General features: G+C 39.9%; 7 protein-coding genes across 7 annotated transcripts; 4 read left to right on the forward strand and 3 right to left on the reverse strand.

Annotated features, from left to right (window-relative positions):
• Positions 1–439: 439 nt before the first annotated feature.
• Positions 440–3,596, forward strand: I206_106607 (uncharacterized protein; the record flags this gene model as incomplete). The annotated part of the gene is made up of 5 exons (XM_019159196.2): positions 440–615; positions 677–1,097; positions 1,158–2,205; positions 2,255–2,804; positions 2,858–3,596. 5 exons carry the CDS (start codon positions 440–442, stop codon positions 3,594–3,596), a joined length of 2,934 nt encoding a protein of 977 aa, XP_019007868.2.
• A 502-nt stretch (positions 3,597–4,098) lies between these two features.
• Positions 4,099–8,135, forward strand: I206_106608 (uncharacterized protein; the record flags this gene model as incomplete). Its single annotated transcript, XM_070203351.1, has 12 exons — positions 4,099–4,131; positions 4,256–4,491; positions 4,582–4,618; positions 4,679–4,817; positions 4,874–4,955; positions 5,020–5,274; positions 5,334–5,668; positions 5,729–5,895; positions 5,951–6,560; positions 6,618–7,327; positions 7,392–7,569; positions 7,642–8,135. 12 exons carry the CDS (start codon positions 4,099–4,101, stop codon positions 8,133–8,135), a joined length of 3,276 nt encoding a protein of 1,091 aa, XP_070059452.1.
• Positions 8,136–8,677: 542 nt separating this feature from the next.
• Positions 8,678–10,329, reverse strand: I206_106609 (uncharacterized protein; the record flags this gene model as incomplete). The annotated part of the gene is made up of 8 exons (XM_019159194.2): positions 8,678–8,713; positions 8,824–8,885; positions 8,956–9,069; positions 9,153–9,174; positions 9,275–9,287; positions 9,351–9,484; positions 9,565–9,746; positions 9,867–10,329. The coding sequence occupies 8 exons, from the start codon at positions 10,327–10,329 to the stop codon at positions 8,678–8,680; spliced, it is 1,026 nt and encodes a 341-aa protein (XP_019007866.2).
• Positions 10,330–11,142: 813 nt separating this feature from the next.
• On the reverse strand, positions 11,143–12,809 carry I206_106610 (uncharacterized protein; the record flags this gene model as incomplete). Its single annotated transcript, XM_070203352.1, has 7 exons — positions 11,143–11,196; positions 11,262–11,486; positions 11,542–11,641; positions 11,712–11,893; positions 11,942–12,043; positions 12,102–12,296; positions 12,357–12,809. The coding sequence occupies 7 exons, from the start codon at positions 12,807–12,809 to the stop codon at positions 11,143–11,145; spliced, it is 1,311 nt and encodes a 436-aa protein (XP_070059453.1).
• A 1,690-nt stretch (positions 12,810–14,499) lies between these two features.
• On the forward strand, positions 14,500–15,808 carry I206_106611 (uncharacterized protein; the record flags this gene model as incomplete). The annotated part of the gene is made up of 6 exons (XM_019159192.1): positions 14,500–14,603; positions 14,678–14,809; positions 14,899–14,943; positions 15,018–15,187; positions 15,267–15,352; positions 15,413–15,808. The coding sequence occupies 6 exons, from the start codon at positions 14,500–14,502 to the stop codon at positions 15,806–15,808; spliced, it is 933 nt and encodes a 310-aa protein (XP_019007864.1).
• A 395-nt stretch (positions 15,809–16,203) lies between these two features.
• Positions 16,204–16,971, forward strand: I206_106612 (uncharacterized protein; the record flags this gene model as incomplete). Its single annotated transcript, XM_019159191.1, has 4 exons — positions 16,204–16,360; positions 16,545–16,672; positions 16,760–16,855; positions 16,933–16,971. The coding sequence occupies 4 exons, from the start codon at positions 16,204–16,206 to the stop codon at positions 16,969–16,971; spliced, it is 420 nt and encodes a 139-aa protein (XP_019007863.1).
• Positions 16,972–17,099: 128 nt separating this feature from the next.
• I206_106613 (uncharacterized protein) lies at positions 17,100–18,931 on the reverse strand (the record flags this gene model as incomplete). The annotated part of the gene is made up of 7 exons (XM_019159190.1): positions 17,100–17,244; positions 17,313–17,382; positions 17,442–17,467; positions 17,534–17,586; positions 17,654–18,255; positions 18,336–18,732; positions 18,809–18,931. 7 exons carry the CDS (start codon positions 18,929–18,931, stop codon positions 17,100–17,102), a joined length of 1,416 nt encoding a protein of 471 aa, XP_019007862.1.
• Between the last annotated feature and the right edge of the window lie 17 nt (positions 18,932–18,948).

Below are 18,948 nucleotides of genomic sequence, written 5' to 3' on the forward strand. Positions count from 1 at the left end.
ATATCCCTGATTACCAAATCTCATCTCGCATATATATCTACTGTCGTACACAACTGTCCATCATTTCATCATTATCATCGATTCACAAGTAGCCTACAATTAGTATAGTTTGCTAGCCAAACTGCTATCACTCAACCTGCACCGCGTCAATTACACCCCATGCCCACGTCGGAAAATGTCGACCGCGACCGACAACGACACATTTCCGACAGTGGTAGGGGTAGTAGAAGGCGTACTAGGAAGAGAGAAGGAATCCGTGCGTACTTTCTTCCCCACGCTCCCTATCCGAATCTCAGACGACTGACGTAGGTACGTCTATGGTATATAGCAATAGATATGGGGTGAGCTATACGTTTAGTTTAACTACCAAGGGCTTTTTTAAACATATACTAACGCCTTTTATTTCAGTGATACATCTCCATCAATACTCAGTCCCATCATGTCTCACCTTCCCTCCTTAGCAAGCATGACAACCTTGAAAGGGTTTTTGCCTACCTCACCTAGTGGTTTCATATCAAGCACACACATCGCAACCGACCATAGATCAGGGAAAATCATAGATGGTTTTAGGGGTATATGGAAAGAAGGGGATCTGGGCGATGGAAGAGGTAAAATGTAAGGGATAATTTGCCTTTTGGTTCTGGTATTCTGGATCGCAGCTGATGCTCGTCAGTAGTCCGTTGCTGCTTACGACTTCCAAGACCCACGCTCTTCAAATCTTCACCTTTCACGAAGATAGTATCGCCGCTGATCCACATATCAAGGAAACCTTTCCAGCTCCGGAAGAAATCATCTCTCTGCCATCAATCAAATACGACAAAAATGTGAAACGGTCTAGCATTGATTGCAATGTGAATGTTTCTAGCGAATTCGGAGGCGTCGAGCAAATTCTGAGCTTTACGTTATTGCAGAATGATGAGAATTCGTGTGGATATTTGATAGCCGCAGTTGTCTTGGAGACGAATAAGAAACAATCAGGGAAAGGGATATTAGGACTTGTCGCCATCGATCTTCGGACAGGCTCCGTTATCAGGAGCGTTGAATTAGGTGCTGGCAACTTGGCAGCTGTATCATCGTCATCTAATATCTTAGTTGTCGTGAGTTGCATTCACGTTGTTCAGCATCGGTGATCATTCCTGCTAATCTCTATCTCATAGACCGTATCGCAACCTGTTCCTGCAATCCATATACTCAATTCCGTTACCTTTGACCCGTTACCTTCTTCACCAATCACTCAAGTGGCTCTCAATCCACAGACTCGTCTTCCAATTATCGCCCAGGCGGGCAGGCTATTGGCTTTCGTCACTGCAGAACCCCCTCGTGCACCCGGTCCAGATGCACTCGGTACGATCATAACGTCCTCAAGCCTGCGACCATCGACTTCTCGACCTAGTTCCACTGAACGAAGGCGCCCCTTGTCAAGTGGAAACAATGATACACAGGCAGCGATTCTCTCATCGGCGGTCGAGATAGGAGGAGGTGTAGCTAGAGGTGTTTGGGCTGGTATCAAGATGGGTGCGAGAGCTGCTAATCGGGCTCGGAACACTCGGTTGGCTAAAAGCGCACCTTCCGATTCTAGTGGTATACTGGTGGACGAAGATACCGAAGATGCGGAAAATGAAAGCAGAAGTCTCGGAGAGTCCAGCATTCTAGAAGACACACCGATGTTGACCTCATCTTCGTCTGCTACTGCTGAATCTGGCGGTGAATGGATCAAGATTGTCGATCTTTTCCCAAAATTTGCTGGCCGATCAAGGCTTCGTAAAGCCAAGCGAACTTACTCGACTACCTATCGAGACGCGAACGCCGCTCGTAGTCAATCGCCGTTATCGTCGCTTGACAGAGCTAATATCGAGACCGTTGCTCACTTTCGCTTACCGCCTTCCACATCCTCTTTACCCATCGACCCTCTCCAGCCGCACCAACCGAGACGACTATCTAACAATCGGTCCCAAGCTGTAACATACCTTTCGTTCTCACCTGACGGTTCTCAACTATTCGCAGCGCCGAGCGACGGACGATCGTTCCATATATTTGAAATTCGTCCTGCGGGCATTGAGACGGTCGAGCTCGCGGGCGATGTGAAAGGTCATGTTTGGCATCTATATGAGCTTAAACGAGGTTATACGGCGGCGAATGTCAAAGAGGTCAACTGGGCTAGAGACGGGAGGTGGATCGGAGTCGGAACTGGCAAGGGAACTGTCCGTAAGTCACCGTCTTTAACAGATATGCCAAGATGCTTATACTCTGGCAGATGTATTTCCTATTACACCATCCGGGGGGCCTCCTACCGCTTCAACCCATGCCATAGAGAGATTAGTCAACTCTCCACAACTTCATCCGCTCTCAGTCACAGTGGAACCAATCGCAAGACTAAGACCGCGGGGCTCAGAGCAAGATGCAGGTCATCCGTCTTCCTCTCATGATTCGACATTCTTTGCTCAAGATGCTCCTTTCATGTTCCAAAGCTATCGACGTCATCCGTCATCAAGGACGACTTTCTGTCAGGACATCCCTCTTTACCGCCCTTTCACCAACACCTTCGAACTGGCGCGTGTATCTGTCACACCACTCGAACGCAAAAAGTCCACTGACGAGAGATCTCAGACTTCACTACGCCGAGGCAGCGCTTTGACCGAAATGATGAAAAACAAAGCTTTTGGGGAAGGTCCAGATTTTTCGACAGAAGCTGTTGTCAAAGCGGCTTGGAATTTGCCCGAGGCGTCACAAGATCAGGTCTGGCTAGACAACATGTCGGGTATAGGTCAAGCATGCATTTATCAAGAGCGGACTGTCCGATCCAAGTGAGCAATTTGATCTTACTGCAATGATCCTAGCTAAATGATTTTGTGAACAGGAGTCTAGCATATGCTGAGATTCGCACTCACCACCTCAGTCCGTCTATCCTGCCCGCATCTATTTATCTATCGCGCCAAGTCGAGTTCTTCTCCGCTACAGCAATCGACGAATACACTCCACTCTCAATCTTAGATCTCGAAGCTCGACAACATAAATTCGAATTCAGAGATGAAGTCAGAGCCTTTTCACCTGTTCCGGAATATGTCAAACCGTTTGATGAACCTTTATTGCTAGCTTTACATTCTGTTCTGGAAGAAATGCCTATTACCCAATTACCGAGATTGCCTAACGGTGCCCCAAAGTCATCTAGGTGGACTTCAACTAGAATACCTATACGAACAGTAACTTCTGGTATAGGCGAGGGTGTAGATAGAGTGAGGAGGGAATATGTGAGAGCTCAACACACGAGATCTAAACGCAAGAATCAAAAAGAAGATACTACGAGTTTAGGTTTAAGTTTCGAAGATTCAGACTCCATTTCACTTAGTCATCCGTCATTATCGTCTTCCAATGACTCACCACTTTCGGAAGTTCTACCAACTACGACTTCATCTAATACTGAACAGAGTGAAGAAGATGAAGAATGGGGACAAGGATGGGAAGAAGAATATAATAAAGCGATTGAAGATGATACCCCACAGGAACTTGTTCTGGGATTGATGGATGAAGAAGAGGAAGAGAGACGTAAGTGGGAGATTAGAAGAGAAAGGATGAAGAAAGAGTACAATGTCAAGTGATCTTTGCTTGGGTCGAATTAGAAAGTGAATCAGATTGACTATTCATTGCTTTTGCATCGTCTCACTATTTTATCTTTCACATCTGTATTCTGTAAAAATACTAATGAATAAATACAAACATCAAGTCATTTCATACATAGTGCATCCAGTTTTAGCTGATCAATAAACAAAAGAAATTACAATACATATGAAGGAACAAATAAACATAACAATCCATAGTTGTACATTTTGTATTATTTTTGTAATCTACAATGTATTCTTTAAAATCATATTATTGATTATTGTTATCATAATGAATGAATACCGGGTTAGGGGATAAGAGCGGAGATGACCGCCGGTTCGCTTATTTGTCATTGTTCGTTAGGTTTACTTTGTTGGGATTGTATTTGAAAGGAAATTCTTTATATATGTTTTACCATTTCATCACTAGTGTACATACCCATCTAATTCTCCTTAAGGTTCTTCTTCATCTCATCATTCAATCGTAGAAGTAAAGGTCAAGATGGAATTTTCGAATTTTGAAGGAGCTTCTCAGGTTAGTTGAAATCATTCAAATTCAATCATCGATCTTAATCGATCTATTGTTATATAACTTGCCACTTGGTTTCTGTGAATGTTCTTCAAATGTGTTGTTACTTATATCGTTTATTTTGTTATAGTATGGTCCTCAAGATGATGATTTAGGTTCAGTATATTCTGCAATACCTAATTCAGTCATAAATGGAAATCAAGCTCCTTCAACTATAAATGGTGATCTTACTTCACATTTTAACGATTTAGGTATTTCAACACCTACATTTGGACATGGAAATCAAGGAGGAGGTAGATATGGTGAAGATGAATTTGAAGATAGAGAAAGAGAAATGTTAGGTGCAGGTGTTGAACATGCTTGCTCGTGAGTTTTGAAAATCTATAATCCAATTTGATCTCAATATTTATCGTCAAACTTTGAAAGAAGCTAATTGTAATTTAATTTTAAATGTAGGTATTGTGGAATACATAATCCTCAATGTGTAGTCAAAGTAAGCTTTATTTCTTCCTGTTGTTGAAAAAAATTTGCTTACTGTTTCTATTCGGTTTAGTGCTTACATTGTAATAAGTGGTTTTGCAATTCCCGTGGAAATACCTCAGCATCTCATATTGTTAATCATCTTGTTAAAGCAAAACATAAGGAAGTAGTTTTACACAAGGAAAGTGCTCTAGGTGATACTGTACCAGAATGTAAGCTTCTTTTTACTTGTCAATTTCGCAAGGTTTTTAGCTTATTCTGAATTTAGGCTACAATTGCGGTAGTAAGAATGTCTTCATGTTAGGTTTCATCCCTGCCAAGAGTGATACTGTTGTAGTACTTCTTTGTCGGTGAGTTTTGAAAATTAATTTTTTTTTCAGGATCAGGCGATTAACTCATCTTTTTTTTTTTCAGACAACCTTGTGCAGCTTTAACAAATTCAAGAGATATTAATTGGGATACTTCACAATGGTCAGCTATTATCGATGATCGACAATTTTTATCTTGGTTAGTGAAAATACCTTCTGAAGCTGAACAACTTCGAGCAAGACAAATTTCTTTGGCTCAAATATCTAAATTGGAAGAATTATGGAGAGATAATCCTGAAGCAAAATTAGAAGATGCTGAAGCTCAATCCGGTGAAGAGGAAATGCAGCCTATTTTACTAAAGTGAGTCTAAATTCAATCATACCTGTATAGAGAATATTGAGCTGATAGTTGAATCGTAGGTACGAAGATGCATATCAGTATCAAAACATTTTCGGACCTCTAGTAAAGATAGAAGCAGATTACGATAAACGTATGAAAGAATCTCAAACTGAGAATGATATAAATGTACGATGGGATATGGGTTTGAATCAAAAGAGATTAGCATGGTTCAGTATGCCTAAATTAGAATCTGGTGAAGTCAGATTAGCAGTAGGTGATGAACTTCGATTGAAATTCGTTGGGACAACATCCGGTGGGATTAAGGGAATGCAAGCCTTCAACTCTAAAAGTTGGGGTGGAAGTAGTACTAGTGAAGGATGGGAAGGTATCGGAAGTGTAATAAAGATCCCCAATAGTGAGTGATATCAAGATTGAATGAACAATCGACCCAAAAGCTGATTTCATCACGGCTCAGATGTATCCGATGAAATTTGTTTGGAGTTGCGAAGAAATGATGGCGTCCCTTCAGATTGTACTCACGGCTTCTCGGTCGACTTTGTTTGGAAGGCCACAAGTTTCGATAGAATGCAGGCTGCCATGAAGACTTTCGCCATAGATGAAAAGAGTGTTAGCGGATACATTGTAAGCATCCGTCACCGGCCAGATTCAGTCCAATAAAGCTAATGATAGCCTTTAGTATCATAAATTACTCGGTCATGAGCTTGAACCACAAGTTCTACGAACTCAAATGCCTAAACGATTTTCGGCACCCAATTTACCAGAACTGAATCATTCCCAAATGGCAGCTGTCAAAGCAGTTTTGCAAAAGCCACTGAGTTTGATTCAAGGTCCTCCAGGTACCGGTAAAACTGTCACTTCAGCTTCGATTGTCTATCACTTAGCCAAGATGAATCCAGGTCAAGTCCTCGTATGCGCTCCATCTAATGTAGCTGTCGACCATCTCTGTCAGAAGATTCACCAATCCGGCTTGAAAGTTGTCCGAGTTGCCGCAAAGTCGAGAGAAGCTCTCGGTTCAGATGTCGCTTTCTTATCCCTACATAGTCAAGTCGCCAACGCCGATACCCACCCGGAGCTTCAAAAGCTTATCCAGCTCAGAAACGATCAAGGTGAATTGAGTCAAAGTGATGAAAGAAAGTACAAGAGTTTGGTCAGGGCTTGTGAAAAGGATATACTCAATGCTGCGGACGTTATTTGTACCACTTGTGTCGGTGCTGGTGATCCTAGATTGGCCAAATTCAAATTCAGGACGGTGTTGATTGATGAAGCCACGCAATCAGCTGAACCGGGTGAGTCTGCTTTCAGCCAGCTCCGCCAGAGTATAGCTTACTGATACCTGTCATTAGAATGTATGATCCCGCTCGTTATGGGATGTAAACAAGTTGTGCTTGTTGGTGATCATCAACAACTAGGTCCAGTAATCATGAACAAGAAAGCTGCTCGAGCCGGCTTATCTCAATCTCTTTTCGAGAGACTGGTCATCCTTGGTAATCGACCGATTCGTTTACAAGTGCAATATCGAATGCACCCTTGCTTGTCCGAATTCCCATCAAACATGTTCTATGAAGGTACCCTTCAAAATGGTGTAACTGCTCCCGAAAGACTTCGAAAGAACGTAGATTTCCCTTGGCCAGTAAGCGATACACCGATGTTCTTCCACCAAAATCTGGGTACAGAAGAAATATCTTCAAGTGGAACTTCATTTTTAAACAGAACAGAAGCTTCCAACGTTGAAAAAATGGTGACGAAATTTTTCAAATCGGGTGTTTTGCCTGCACAAATTGGTGTTATCACCCCTTACGAAGGTCAACGATCTTACATTGCTTCGTATATGCAACTTCACGGTGCGCTCAAGAAGGATCTTTATAAAGAAGTCGAGGTTGCTTCGGTCGATGCTTTCCAAGGTAGAGAGAAAGATTATATCATCCTAAGTTGTGTTAGATCAAATGAACATCAGGGTATTGGATTCTTGAATGATCCTAGACGTTTGAATGTTGCTCTGACTCGAGCTAAATACGGGACGGTCATCCTGGGTAATCCGAAAGTATTGAGCAAGGTAAGTCAGCCGTGTGCGCTATGTTCTATAATTAAAGCTAATCAACCACATTGATCTGCTATAGCACCCACTATGGTTATACTTGCTAACCCACTACAAGGAGAAATCGTGTTTCGTCGAAGGACCTTTGAGCAATCTTCAACCAAGTATGATACAATTTTCTCGACCCAAGAAGTCTCTGGCAGCTGCCATGGATCCATTCAAGCGAAGAGAAAGTCCAGCACATGAATACATGGATAAAAGTGAGTGATAATGATAACATCAGAAATACAACAGTGTATCTAGATCCATAATCTGACGCGGTTATATTACAGCCGTTGGCAGAGTACCTGGTCCAGCCGCCGGTCGATTTGATCCATCGTATTACAGGACACACAATACAATGTCATTTGTGCCTTCCGATGCTCAATCAGTAATCTCACAAGCAATAACTAATTCTGCATTCCCTCTTTTCCCCGGTGGAAATAAACCGAAAACATACACTGGATACGCATCGTCAGTCATTTCCCAACAACCTACTGATTCAGGATTAATTTCTTCAAACCACAATGGTCACGGGAATACTCAATCTACGAATGTTGGATCAGGTGGAATTGGATATTCACAATTTGATAGATTAGGTGGAGTTGAAACAAATCAACCTTCTTTAGGAGTTGGAATGGGAATGGGAAAAAGAAGAGGAAGTTTAATTAGTGAAGCTGCTTCTGCATCTTTATATGCTTATGGATATAAAGGTGGTTTGAATGGAGATCATGAAGATGATGTTTCAAGTGTGGCTCCTAGTCAAGCTGGAATTACAGAATTTTGATTGATGATCAAAATTAAGAAAGAGGAATTCTGGAGAAGAGTGTAACAACAGATCAGAGTCGAGTCAAAATCGTTTAGGTCGATGTTATAATAATGGTCATCCCATCGATGCGGATATTCGTGTAAATTCGAAGACGCATCGAGACCGCATTGCCGATTGATCAAGTATCAATAAACCTATTGTGGAAGCTATACAACTGTATGGCAAAGCGAGGCATAATAGCTCGACCTAGCATAATATTGGAGGTAGGAGATGTGCCTGGAAAGAGAGGAAAGCAGAGGCTTATTTTGATAAGTATGGATGGAAACTTAGTATCTTGTTTATCATGTAATTTGTTCGTTCATGTATTGCAAGTAATTGCCATGCTATTATTGGTTTATACATCTGCGTATGATTGTTTATATGGATATGACTGTTATATTGTCCCTATACTTCCCTATGCCAAGATATGGTGAAGTGATAAGTTGCCCGTACCCTCGAATTATACCCGTACTGGCCGTCATCATTGTGCTTGACCATTCGCCTATCTCTCTACCTCCAATTTAATTTCGAAGTTTCTTATATTGAGCCATGATTAACTAAAGAAATACCAAAAAAAAAAAGGATTAGCGAAATTTAAATATCTTTTACAATTACGATCGATCAAGATAAAAATTTATATTTTTTATAAAACAAAGCTTGAACTTACTTCATTAAAAACCAAAGTACATATCGTATGAGGTGTAATTCTTAAGAAGTGTGCAGTCGTACCTTATTCGCATTCCAAAAAAGAAAATGATTAGCTTATCTCAAATCGGTGAAAAAAAAAAAATGGAATTACCTTTATACCATCCTGCTATACCTTCAGCTTTAAAAGTTTTCCATAAACAATCTATAGGTGATTGATATAATGCTCCTCTAACTTTACCCGTTATAGGATCTTTGACGGTATTTTCTACGAATTCAAATAAAATAGTTTTGATCAGTAAGTACTTGAATAAGACGATCATCTTGAAGGGGGATGTGTATTAGACTAACGATTATACATTCTTGTTAATGCCTAATGATATATCATCGAAAATCAGCAAAATTACGATCAAATTTTACTATTCATGTTTCTAATTTATACATGATGGTGAATTATCAAAATTTAAACTTACAGTGTCGGCAGGTCTAGTATTCAATAATATATCAGCTGATTATCTCAACAAAAAATTGAATAAACTTTCAACTTACTGCATCATTATACACACGCATACACCGGATAAAGAACTAGCCAAAAAGAAAGTCCAAAAAGAATCATCTTTCATTCCCCATTTGGTCAAATAGTGTTTTCCAAGATTATAAGATGGTAATTGTACGGATGATCCCTAATCCATCAATTAATACATTAGTGGAATTCATACTAACAAGAAGAGAATAAGAAAGAAAAGATTTGTACTCAACTCACCATGGCTGTTCTTAAAATAGCGGTATTGACACCTCTCCATAAACCTAAGACACCATCTGATTTTACAATAGTACTCAAAGCATCATATGAGCCTTTATAATAATGTTGTGCTCCTACAGGGAATGCAGGTGAATATGCTTGAATACGAGCTTTGACCAAGAAAAGTGGAGATCCAAGAGCGGCTAAGTATTCAAATACAATATCAGTTGATTTACTGATTTGGTTTAAGAATAAAGTATACTATATACCGGTCTAGATACAATTATATTGCCAAACACAATTAAATAAAAAAATTTACTTACCACCTATACAACCAGTTATAGCACCAGCAGCAATAGCAGTTGAAACAACACCTTGTGTAGGTTTTTTACCTATTAATTTATTTAAATTTTGTCTAATTGGTTCATAAAAACCTAATCTTGAACCATTTAATAAAGTTTGATATCCATATGCAGGTATTAAACCTCTTTGTAAACCTCTTATACCTTCATTTTTCCAAGTTTTAACAAAAACATCAAAAACATTTTTATAAATTTTTGGTGCAGATGGATTATGTCTTTGTAATTCACCTTGTAATTGTAATCTAGTTTTCATTGTTTCAGGTATATTTGAAATTGTTACTGCACCACATCCTGCTAATCCACCACATAAAAAACTTTCAAGTAATGTTAAAGGTGCACCAACTGTTTTTGTAGGTGTTGGAACAGGTACTGTATTTGGTTTTATTATTGAACTATTAGAATTTGATGATGATGATGACGACATTTTGTTAAATGTGACTACAAGATACGCTCCTCGTTTTGATGTAATATAGATCTAGATTAGCTGGTGATGTCGATTCGATTATAAGGCTTGTATGATTATTGTCTAAGCAGAACAGATCTGATCTTCCAAGAAATTCTGTCAAGACCAAAGGCAGTGCGTTTTTGTCGGATCGACTTCGTAGCGATATACGATGAATTAGCCAGAAGAGGTATAGGATTGCGGCGGTCGGAGTTGGAAAGAGTGTAGGATAATGATAGCAATATCGGTTTGTGTTATATAAGGGGGAAGTGCAAGCTGAAAGAATGACATATTAATCGTGAATCGGTTCGGTGTTGAATAAATCGTTGCCGAAATTACCGTGACTCAATTTACCATCATTCGGATCATGTTCCGGTGCATGCCTATTTCTCAACCAATGTTTCTAACGCCTGGACACCATAAGCTGCTCTTTTCTAGTTTCATGCTTGCATAATGGTGCAATAGTCGCAAGAAACCATGCATCGCCCGTGAGACTATCAACATACTGGTCTCAGTCGTATTCTAAGAATTACAAGATACCAGTCTGCGGCAATTGAGGGGTGAAGGAGAATCAATCATTATAAACAAGGTCGAAATTGAAGTAACGTATCGTTAAAAAGAGGTATACAGAGTGAGGATCCAAACAAGAAACCGAGATCAAACAAGGAGACGATCTGGCTCTCAGATCTTATAATTAGTGGTGTGGGGCGTATAAAGCAATGGTACGAATAAGAACAGGGCTAAAAAGAAATCTAATAGATAATCTCCTAGTATCGAACCTTTCAAGATAAGTATCTAAGCGGCAGCAGAAACAACTGGAGCAGCGGGTGTTGTTCCAGTAGACTTAGTCTGGAAGCAAGTACATCAGCATTCATCCACACTCAGAACAGTACGGTCAGAATTTCCCCACTCACCTCCTCTTCAAGCTTCAATGGCTCAGTCGAGACTGGTTTCTCAAGTCTAGGAGCTTCGTCAGAGACGGCAGCAGGAGCAGCAGTCTCGCCTTCAGCGGCTTTTGCAGACTCTTCTTTGGGGATCTCTTCCTTGGGTGAACCCGGGCCATGGGTCTTCTTGACCTTGAAGATGTCGGTGATTCGGGCTGAAAGTCGTCGGTGAGCCTTGAGATTTGGCTTGGGCTGCTTGATCGAGGTGGATTGGTCAATAAATATGTCACTCCAGCAATATCACACGTACCTCTTCCTTCGTCTCTTTGGCGGTCTCCTCAACGGCAGGAGCGACCGTCTTGGCAGCAGCTGGCTCGGTGGAAGTACCAGCAGCAGTAGCAGGAGCTTCACTGCTATGATGCGTGTCAGCTTTCTATTGAAGACCCAGAGTAAACATCAGTGCCAGTATGTAACACTCACGTCTCCTTCGGAGCTTCTACAACAGGTTCAGCAGGTGGAGGTGCGGTCTCCACTACTGGAGCAGTAACTTCGGAAGCGACGGGGGCTGCAGTAGTTTCGACAACTGGAGCAACAGTAGCGGTCTCAGATGACTCAGCAGCAGGTGCAGGGGTAGCCTCGGCAATGGGATCGGCTTTTTCGGTCTAGAGGGATGTCAGCTAAGTGAATACTGCATTATTCTCGCAGCTCACCCTAGGAGTCTTCTTCTTCTCCTTTTTGGGAGATTTGTCCTTGCTGCCAAACAACTTGGCGAAGAACCCTTTACCCTCAGCTTTGGTCTTTTCCACTTTTTCCTATAAATACCCGCTCTGTTAGCTGATAATGTGAAGGCTTGATAGCGACTGTACATACCTTGACAGCGGTCTTTTTCTCCTCCTTCTTTTCCTCCTTGGTTTCAGCTGGCTGAGCGGCTGTTGCGGTAGCAGAAGAAATCTCGGTAGTCTCGACTGGCTTGTCAGCTTGAGTACCGTCAACGGTAGTAGCGGCTTCTGCTTCGGTGTGAGCGGTGCCGGCCTCGGCATGAGTCACGGTAGGTTGCTTGTTGACCTGATGCAGTCAATATATCGTCAGCTCGGTCAGTGAATGAGCGGTGAAGATCGAGCTCACGTCATCTTTAAGAGGTTCGACAACTGAGGTAGCAGCGACCTCCTCTACTGGGGGAACATCGTCTGTGAGAGTCTCTTTGACTTCCGCAGGAGCAGGTACTTCGGCGGCTGGAGCAGAAGTCTCAGCAATAGCAGGAATCTGTTGATCCTCAGCCAGAGGTTCAAGTCGTGATTCAGGTTGTTCCACAATGGGTTCAGGAGTGACGTGAGCAATTGGTTCGGGTTCGATTGCGTCCACAACATTTTCAGCGATAACAGGAGTAGATTGGGTTTCAGGTTGCGGTTGCGGTTCGGATTCATGATCAGGTTGTTCCGTAAGGACAGCATGTTCAGTTTGGAAGTCGTTGTCGATATCGACGGGAGGTTCAGATTGAGGTTCGGTAGGTTTCGAAGAGGAAGCGGCACCAGACAAATTGGTGTGGGTGATAGAGGAGATGAGATCGAGTAAAGCCATTGTGAAGGAGTGAAAAAAGATTGATATGTGTTATAAGGGTTTGTGCGATTGAGACGAGAGGTGCGTGCGAGTGTGGTCAAGTATTGCGAGTTTGTCGATACGAAATTTACAGGTTGAGCAATGGACAAGCTCTGGTCAGCGATTCGTTTACAACGATTGGGAATTATAGATGGGAAAATGGAAAAGAATGAAAAGCCAAAGAGAGAAAGTATGATCTGGAAGAGGTGGTGAACAAGAATTGAACCGAGAGAACAAAGGGAGATAACTTCCAAACAGTTCAGACTCAATGATCTAAACAAGGGACTTGTGGGAGGCGGGAACTTTCGCTTGACCGTTTCCTGCTGTATCCTATTGATCAAAGCCAGGACAGCATGAATTATAGTATCTAAGGGCAAAGAACCAATGAGATACATGGAGTGTGACGAGTGGCGAGACAAGGTTTCTCGAAATTGAATTGAAAGGAAGCCCATAATCACGCCCGGTTGAGAACGCGATAGATACCCAGCAGGTCCGGCCATGTCGCAACCCAGCAGATGTGTACACTCATATTGTGTGGGATAGCAGTATAGGAAGAACTCACTTGTTTGTTCTCTTCAGTAGACATGTTGAATGATCCAATCTAATTCGTAAATTGAGGAAGACTTGGGATTTGTAGTATAGTAAGAATGAATGAGTGTGACAAACGAGGTGTTATAGATATATATATATATACTTAAGTAGTATCACAGACAACTGGTCTGATATTGTATTATTAGACGATAATTGATATTGGATGAATATAAAGTAAGAAATAAAATTGAGATTTAAAATGAAATGAGAAAATAAAAAGAGGAGGAATATTGTGTTGAGTTTGTTTGGAGTATGGCTACTGTATACGCTTGGATACTCTCTTTAGTCCTTCCTTTAATACGTATTATAATTTGGGTGGCGGATTGATATTATTTGGCGAGATCATACTAAATTTACCAAACAGAGTAACAACAGGGGTAAGTGTCAGGAGATCAATGCATATCTCTTTCGTTGATGATCTAACTCTTTTCCTTTCCTTTGGGTTGATGCACACCTCCGATCTTTTACTAGAGGACGCATTAGCTCTTTTATATGGCTTGAGGCTATGTGCAGTGCTACATTTCACCATCATTTATATACCAGCTTCGCAGCATACATGCATCCGTATAACATCTAGCAGCAATCACGTCGTATAACACAATGCTTGATAACAACCGGAATCATGAGAAATTTGTTTATTATTTATGTTTTGTTTGGGTGGCAAAAAGAAATACGAAACATAGTTAGACCCAATCTTTACGCAATAGCTTAGGATTTAAACCCTTAGATAAGAAGGTCAGTGTAATTTGGTACCTTGAAAAAAAGGAGAAACATCAGTGAGAAAATCACTACTATAATTCAAGTAAGGAACAATAAAAGCTTGGAACGCACGGGACCTTTTTTAAACAGTTTCATTCATTTGGTTTTGTTCTTTCGATCACTATTACATCGTGGGAAAGTATGATTACGAGAATTGTTGACAAGTTTGAGGTTTCCTTCATTTATCAATAATTGTCATTCGCTGTTTTCTGCAATGGGTCGTTCGATCCGAACACGCAAAATTTAGCTATCGTCTCTTGATTAGCCGAAAAACGTTCCTCTGCTCAGGCATCAATCACAAATAGGAAAAGGCTAAGCTAAGATGGCCAAATCGCGTTTTGAGTATGTTAGAAATTATGAATTACCCGATCCAATAATGCCGAATGCCTTCATAGTGGTCAGAATAGACGGTCGTGGATTTCACAAGTGAGCACTGCATGTACTTCGGTGAATAATCAAACCAATGAGATATTAGTAGACTAATTTGGGGATCATGTAAGATTTTCAGATACACATTTATTTCAAAAACCAAATGATAAGCGGGCTTTAGATCTGATGGATATAGCGGCTAAGACGGTTATGAATGAATACAAGGATGTTATACTGGCCTTTGGAGAGAGTGACGAGTACAGGTGAGCTTCTTTACGTCATTTGCAATCGTTCTGCTTTGTTTCATCAATGAGTGCTACTCGGGAAAGTTGATAGATGAATGGTTGTCAAGCTTCTTATTGAGGCGGAATACCAAACTGTATAATCGACGTCGCAGGTAAGTGATAACCTCAAACTTCTACCAGACATTATGCTGAATTGATGTGATAATTATTCGGTTATCGTGTGCAGCAAGATATCCTCATCAATTGTTTCACTCTTTACATCTGCATACGTCTTTCACTGGTCCCATTTCTTCCCTAATGATCCCTTAAAGTATCCACCAAGTTTCGATTCTCGTGCTGTAGTATATCCGACAGATAAGGAGATCAGAGATTATTTCGCATGGAGGCAAGCTGATAGTAAGTATTTCTCGCTTTTTCCTCATCAACAATCAAATTAGAATCTAAATTAATAATACCAACATTATTGTTTTTTTAGCCCATATAAATAATCTATACAATACTGCTTTTTGGGCTTTGGTTAATGATGGTCAAACGACGACTGAAGCCAATAAGACTTTACAGGTCAGCTATAATTTTCTTTGGGATTCTCCTGAAAATTTCGTGTTAATGTGAGATTATTAGGGTACCGACTCGAAAGATAAGAATGAATTACTATATTCGAAATATGGTATAAATTACAATAACCTCCCTGCGATGTACAGAAAAGGCAGTATATGCGTTAGGGTAGATCCTCAATCCATCAGATTAAGTCTCGATGATACCGATTCCGAAACGAATACAGCAAATTCCGCGACGGTCGAAATTGCGAGTTCGTCAAGATCAGCTCACCAAATCAACCCCACACCCTCGGGTGTTGATGAAAACGATGCCACCCCAGAAGACGGGGATATAAGGCGGCGGAGCAAATCAGTGAAGAAGGTCAAACCTTATGAAGGCATTGATGGGGAGATAACGATACTGCATGAGGATATAATAAAGGATAAATTCTGGAACGAAAGACCTTGGTTAACGATATGAGTTCTCGTTCGGTTGGTATTGGACCTTATCACGTCCCAAGACTCCGATGTATGCATATATATATATAGTAACAAGCCCTTGTGCAGGTTGAATCACAGAAGAGGGGAATTAAATGGACGAAGAAAGGAGAGGGAGGGGATCAGCAGTTATATTTTTGATTACGTAACAAGATAGCCCCCACCTCCACTGTTTTTACTTTTTCCGACCAGCGTTGAAAATATTTGAGCAGATATACATTGGTCATTATCTTCCTTACAGTCATTGAAAAATCATACTTTGCTGAATGATCTCGCTCACTTCCAATACTTACATAAGAGACTCTTTGAATCAAGTTCAGTCAAAAAAATAAATCTACAGATAATTTTGTTCAATTTACAAGTTGAACCTCTAACAAGATGGCCCCATCAAAATCATCAACAACAACAAAGGTATCTGCCCATCGTATAGGTTCTTTATTATTTTGTCCTGCTTGTGGAACATTATTGGATCTACCAAGAGATGAGCAAGATGAAATTGCTTGTCATCAATGCGGTAGAAAAGAACCTGCGTCTTGTAAGTCCGGGATCTTTTTTTTGATTCACCAAAACCGGTCATCGTTTGGATTTATCCTTGTGTACATGCATGTCGAACGAGTTGTATAAAAGGACGACATCGCTCTTATTGATCAAGTGACGGATGCGAAGCCGACTGTGTATGAAGAATCAGCTGGAGCTGATCCTTTCTTTGATTTTGGTAGCTTATGAAAATCTTCCTACCAAAACTTACTCCTCACCACATGCATTCCCAAGTACATTACGACAAAAGCGAGCTTTAGTACAAAATAAAGTACAAGATGGAGAAGCTGCGAAAGATAGAGATCCGGTGGTGAGTCGAGTCTCACTTTACTCAGGATGAATGCTCTTGAATATGCACAAAGAGCTTACGCTAATTGTCGAATTATTGCGAGATCAGGCCCAAGAGAAATGTCAAAAGTGTGGACATATCGGTTTATCGTATAAAGAAATGCAACTTCGTTCAGCGGATGAAGGATCTACAATTTTCTACAAGGTGAGTTGATGCTCTCATATCGAGCAGAACTTCATTTAGATCCGCAACATTGATGCTGATTACGCATTGTTGTTTAGTGCTTGAATTGTGGTGATCAAACTTCGACCAATAATTAAACCCTTCCCTCTTTCATTCTGGCATACTTCATCTGCACGACAACTGTACTAAAAATATATTTTGTATAATATAAATGCATCTAGATCTACATCAATTGCAATTCAAGCATACTGCAACAATCTTTTGATCATTGACTGGGCTTTTGACGACCAATTTCCTTCTCATCAGCTTGTTTAATCTCTTCCCATTTCTTTTGCATAGCTTCTTTCTCTTTATTCCTTCTTTGATAAACGACTGTTATAGTCAAAAGGGTCATCCAAACCACAAGCCAACTAAGGATAATATTCATGATTAGCCAACCGAATAGCGCCAACAATCGATCTTTGTGTTAAACGCTTACCCTAAATTAACCGCGAAATTCTGAACGACGTGATTCTTAGTACCAAATATTATACATTTTGCCATATCAACTAAAAATCAAGCAATGATTAGCTAATTTTTCCTTGATATGGATAATAAAATCACTTACCCAAATTCCAAACTGGGGTGAAGTACCTTGAAAGGCAAAAGCAATCATGTTAAACTTCAATTCGTGGCTAATCAATGATAGTGATAACTCACCCGTATCTATAAAAAGTAGCCATATCTGATAAATCTAAGAAAGCCGTGGTGACCTATCAAGGGCAATTATCAGTAGATATAATAACAGATATGAAATATTGTCATCATATAGAAACTTACATTCAAAATAACCCAGAAAATCAAGAAGAAAGGGAAAAAAGGACCTAACCATAAAAACATAGTTTCCATAACAAAACCTAAAGCTGACATTGTAATCCAATCTGCCATCCAATAAACAATAAATCCACCTTTACCAAATTCTCTTGAAAAATTAATTAAAAAAGCTAAAGAAACTAAAGAATAATGTAAAGATAACCAAAAATATGCAATAAAAGGTACAAATAATTTAATTAAAATTTCCGAAGTTAAAGTTAATTTATCTTGAATTAAAGGTAATCCTTGATTATTCCATGTTATTGAAATTAAAAATGTAAATATAATTAAATAAACTGTACCAACTGTTGTTGAAGCAATTCCAGCTAATTGATCAAAAGGTACTAAATTATGTAAATTATAATTAAATGGTGTTGAAATTGCCATTGCTCCTGAACCTGTTATTAAAACTTCTGAAGCATTATTTAAAGATAAAATTTGTGATGCTAAATTTGTTGCTGCATTATTTCCTCCTATTGTCATAATCATTGAAGCTAATCTGCTAACATATTGATTTGACGCATAAAAGTTTCTTGATTCTTCGTATAAGAAAGTCATGGCACCGGTTGCTAATCACAAGGTAAACTTTATCAGTATGACTAATTATTAAAGGTTTCGATGATGCGAGATTTATTGAAAAATTACTCACGTTCCCAAGTTGTACCTTGATTTAGTCCATTCCAGACTCCACTAGTAGCATTACTATTAATTATCAATACACCCCATACATCTTGATTTAAAACCTTTTGTTCTGCATATGAAAAAGGATCTATTCCTTGTCCATTAGATGATATTCTGAATTGTTGAAGTGTAGATTGATCAGCTTGATACCAACCTAAATGAGGTTCAGAATTCAAGCTTTCTAAAATAGCTTCATTCATTGCAGGACCTAAAACTGCTGGATGAGTAGAACCACTAGGTGAAGCTACTGAATCTAAATCTAAAACTTCAATTGAAAAATGACTTGATCTTGAAGTTTGCCTATAATATGATCCGAAATAAATCGATAGGAATAAAAACATGAACACTGTGATTAAACCGAATGTCTAGAATCATATTATTTTAATCAGAGATATTTCCTGTACAGTGAAATCAAAAAATGAAATAAGCGGTAAAGCTCACCATAAATGTAAGTTTTGCCCATTCTTTCTTCCCATCTTTTAATTCTTTCGAAAAGAAACCTACTCTTGATTTTCCATCTGGCGTTTCTTTCGACTTCAAGACATTTCCTATTGACGGCGACATTCTTAATGGACGTCTCA

The sequence above is a fragment of the Kwoniella pini genome, chromosome 9, assembly GCF_000512605.2.
Source record: "Kwoniella pini CBS 10737 chromosome 9, complete sequence".
Taxonomy (NCBI): domain Eukaryota; kingdom Fungi; phylum Basidiomycota; class Tremellomycetes; order Tremellales; family Cryptococcaceae; genus Kwoniella; species Kwoniella pini.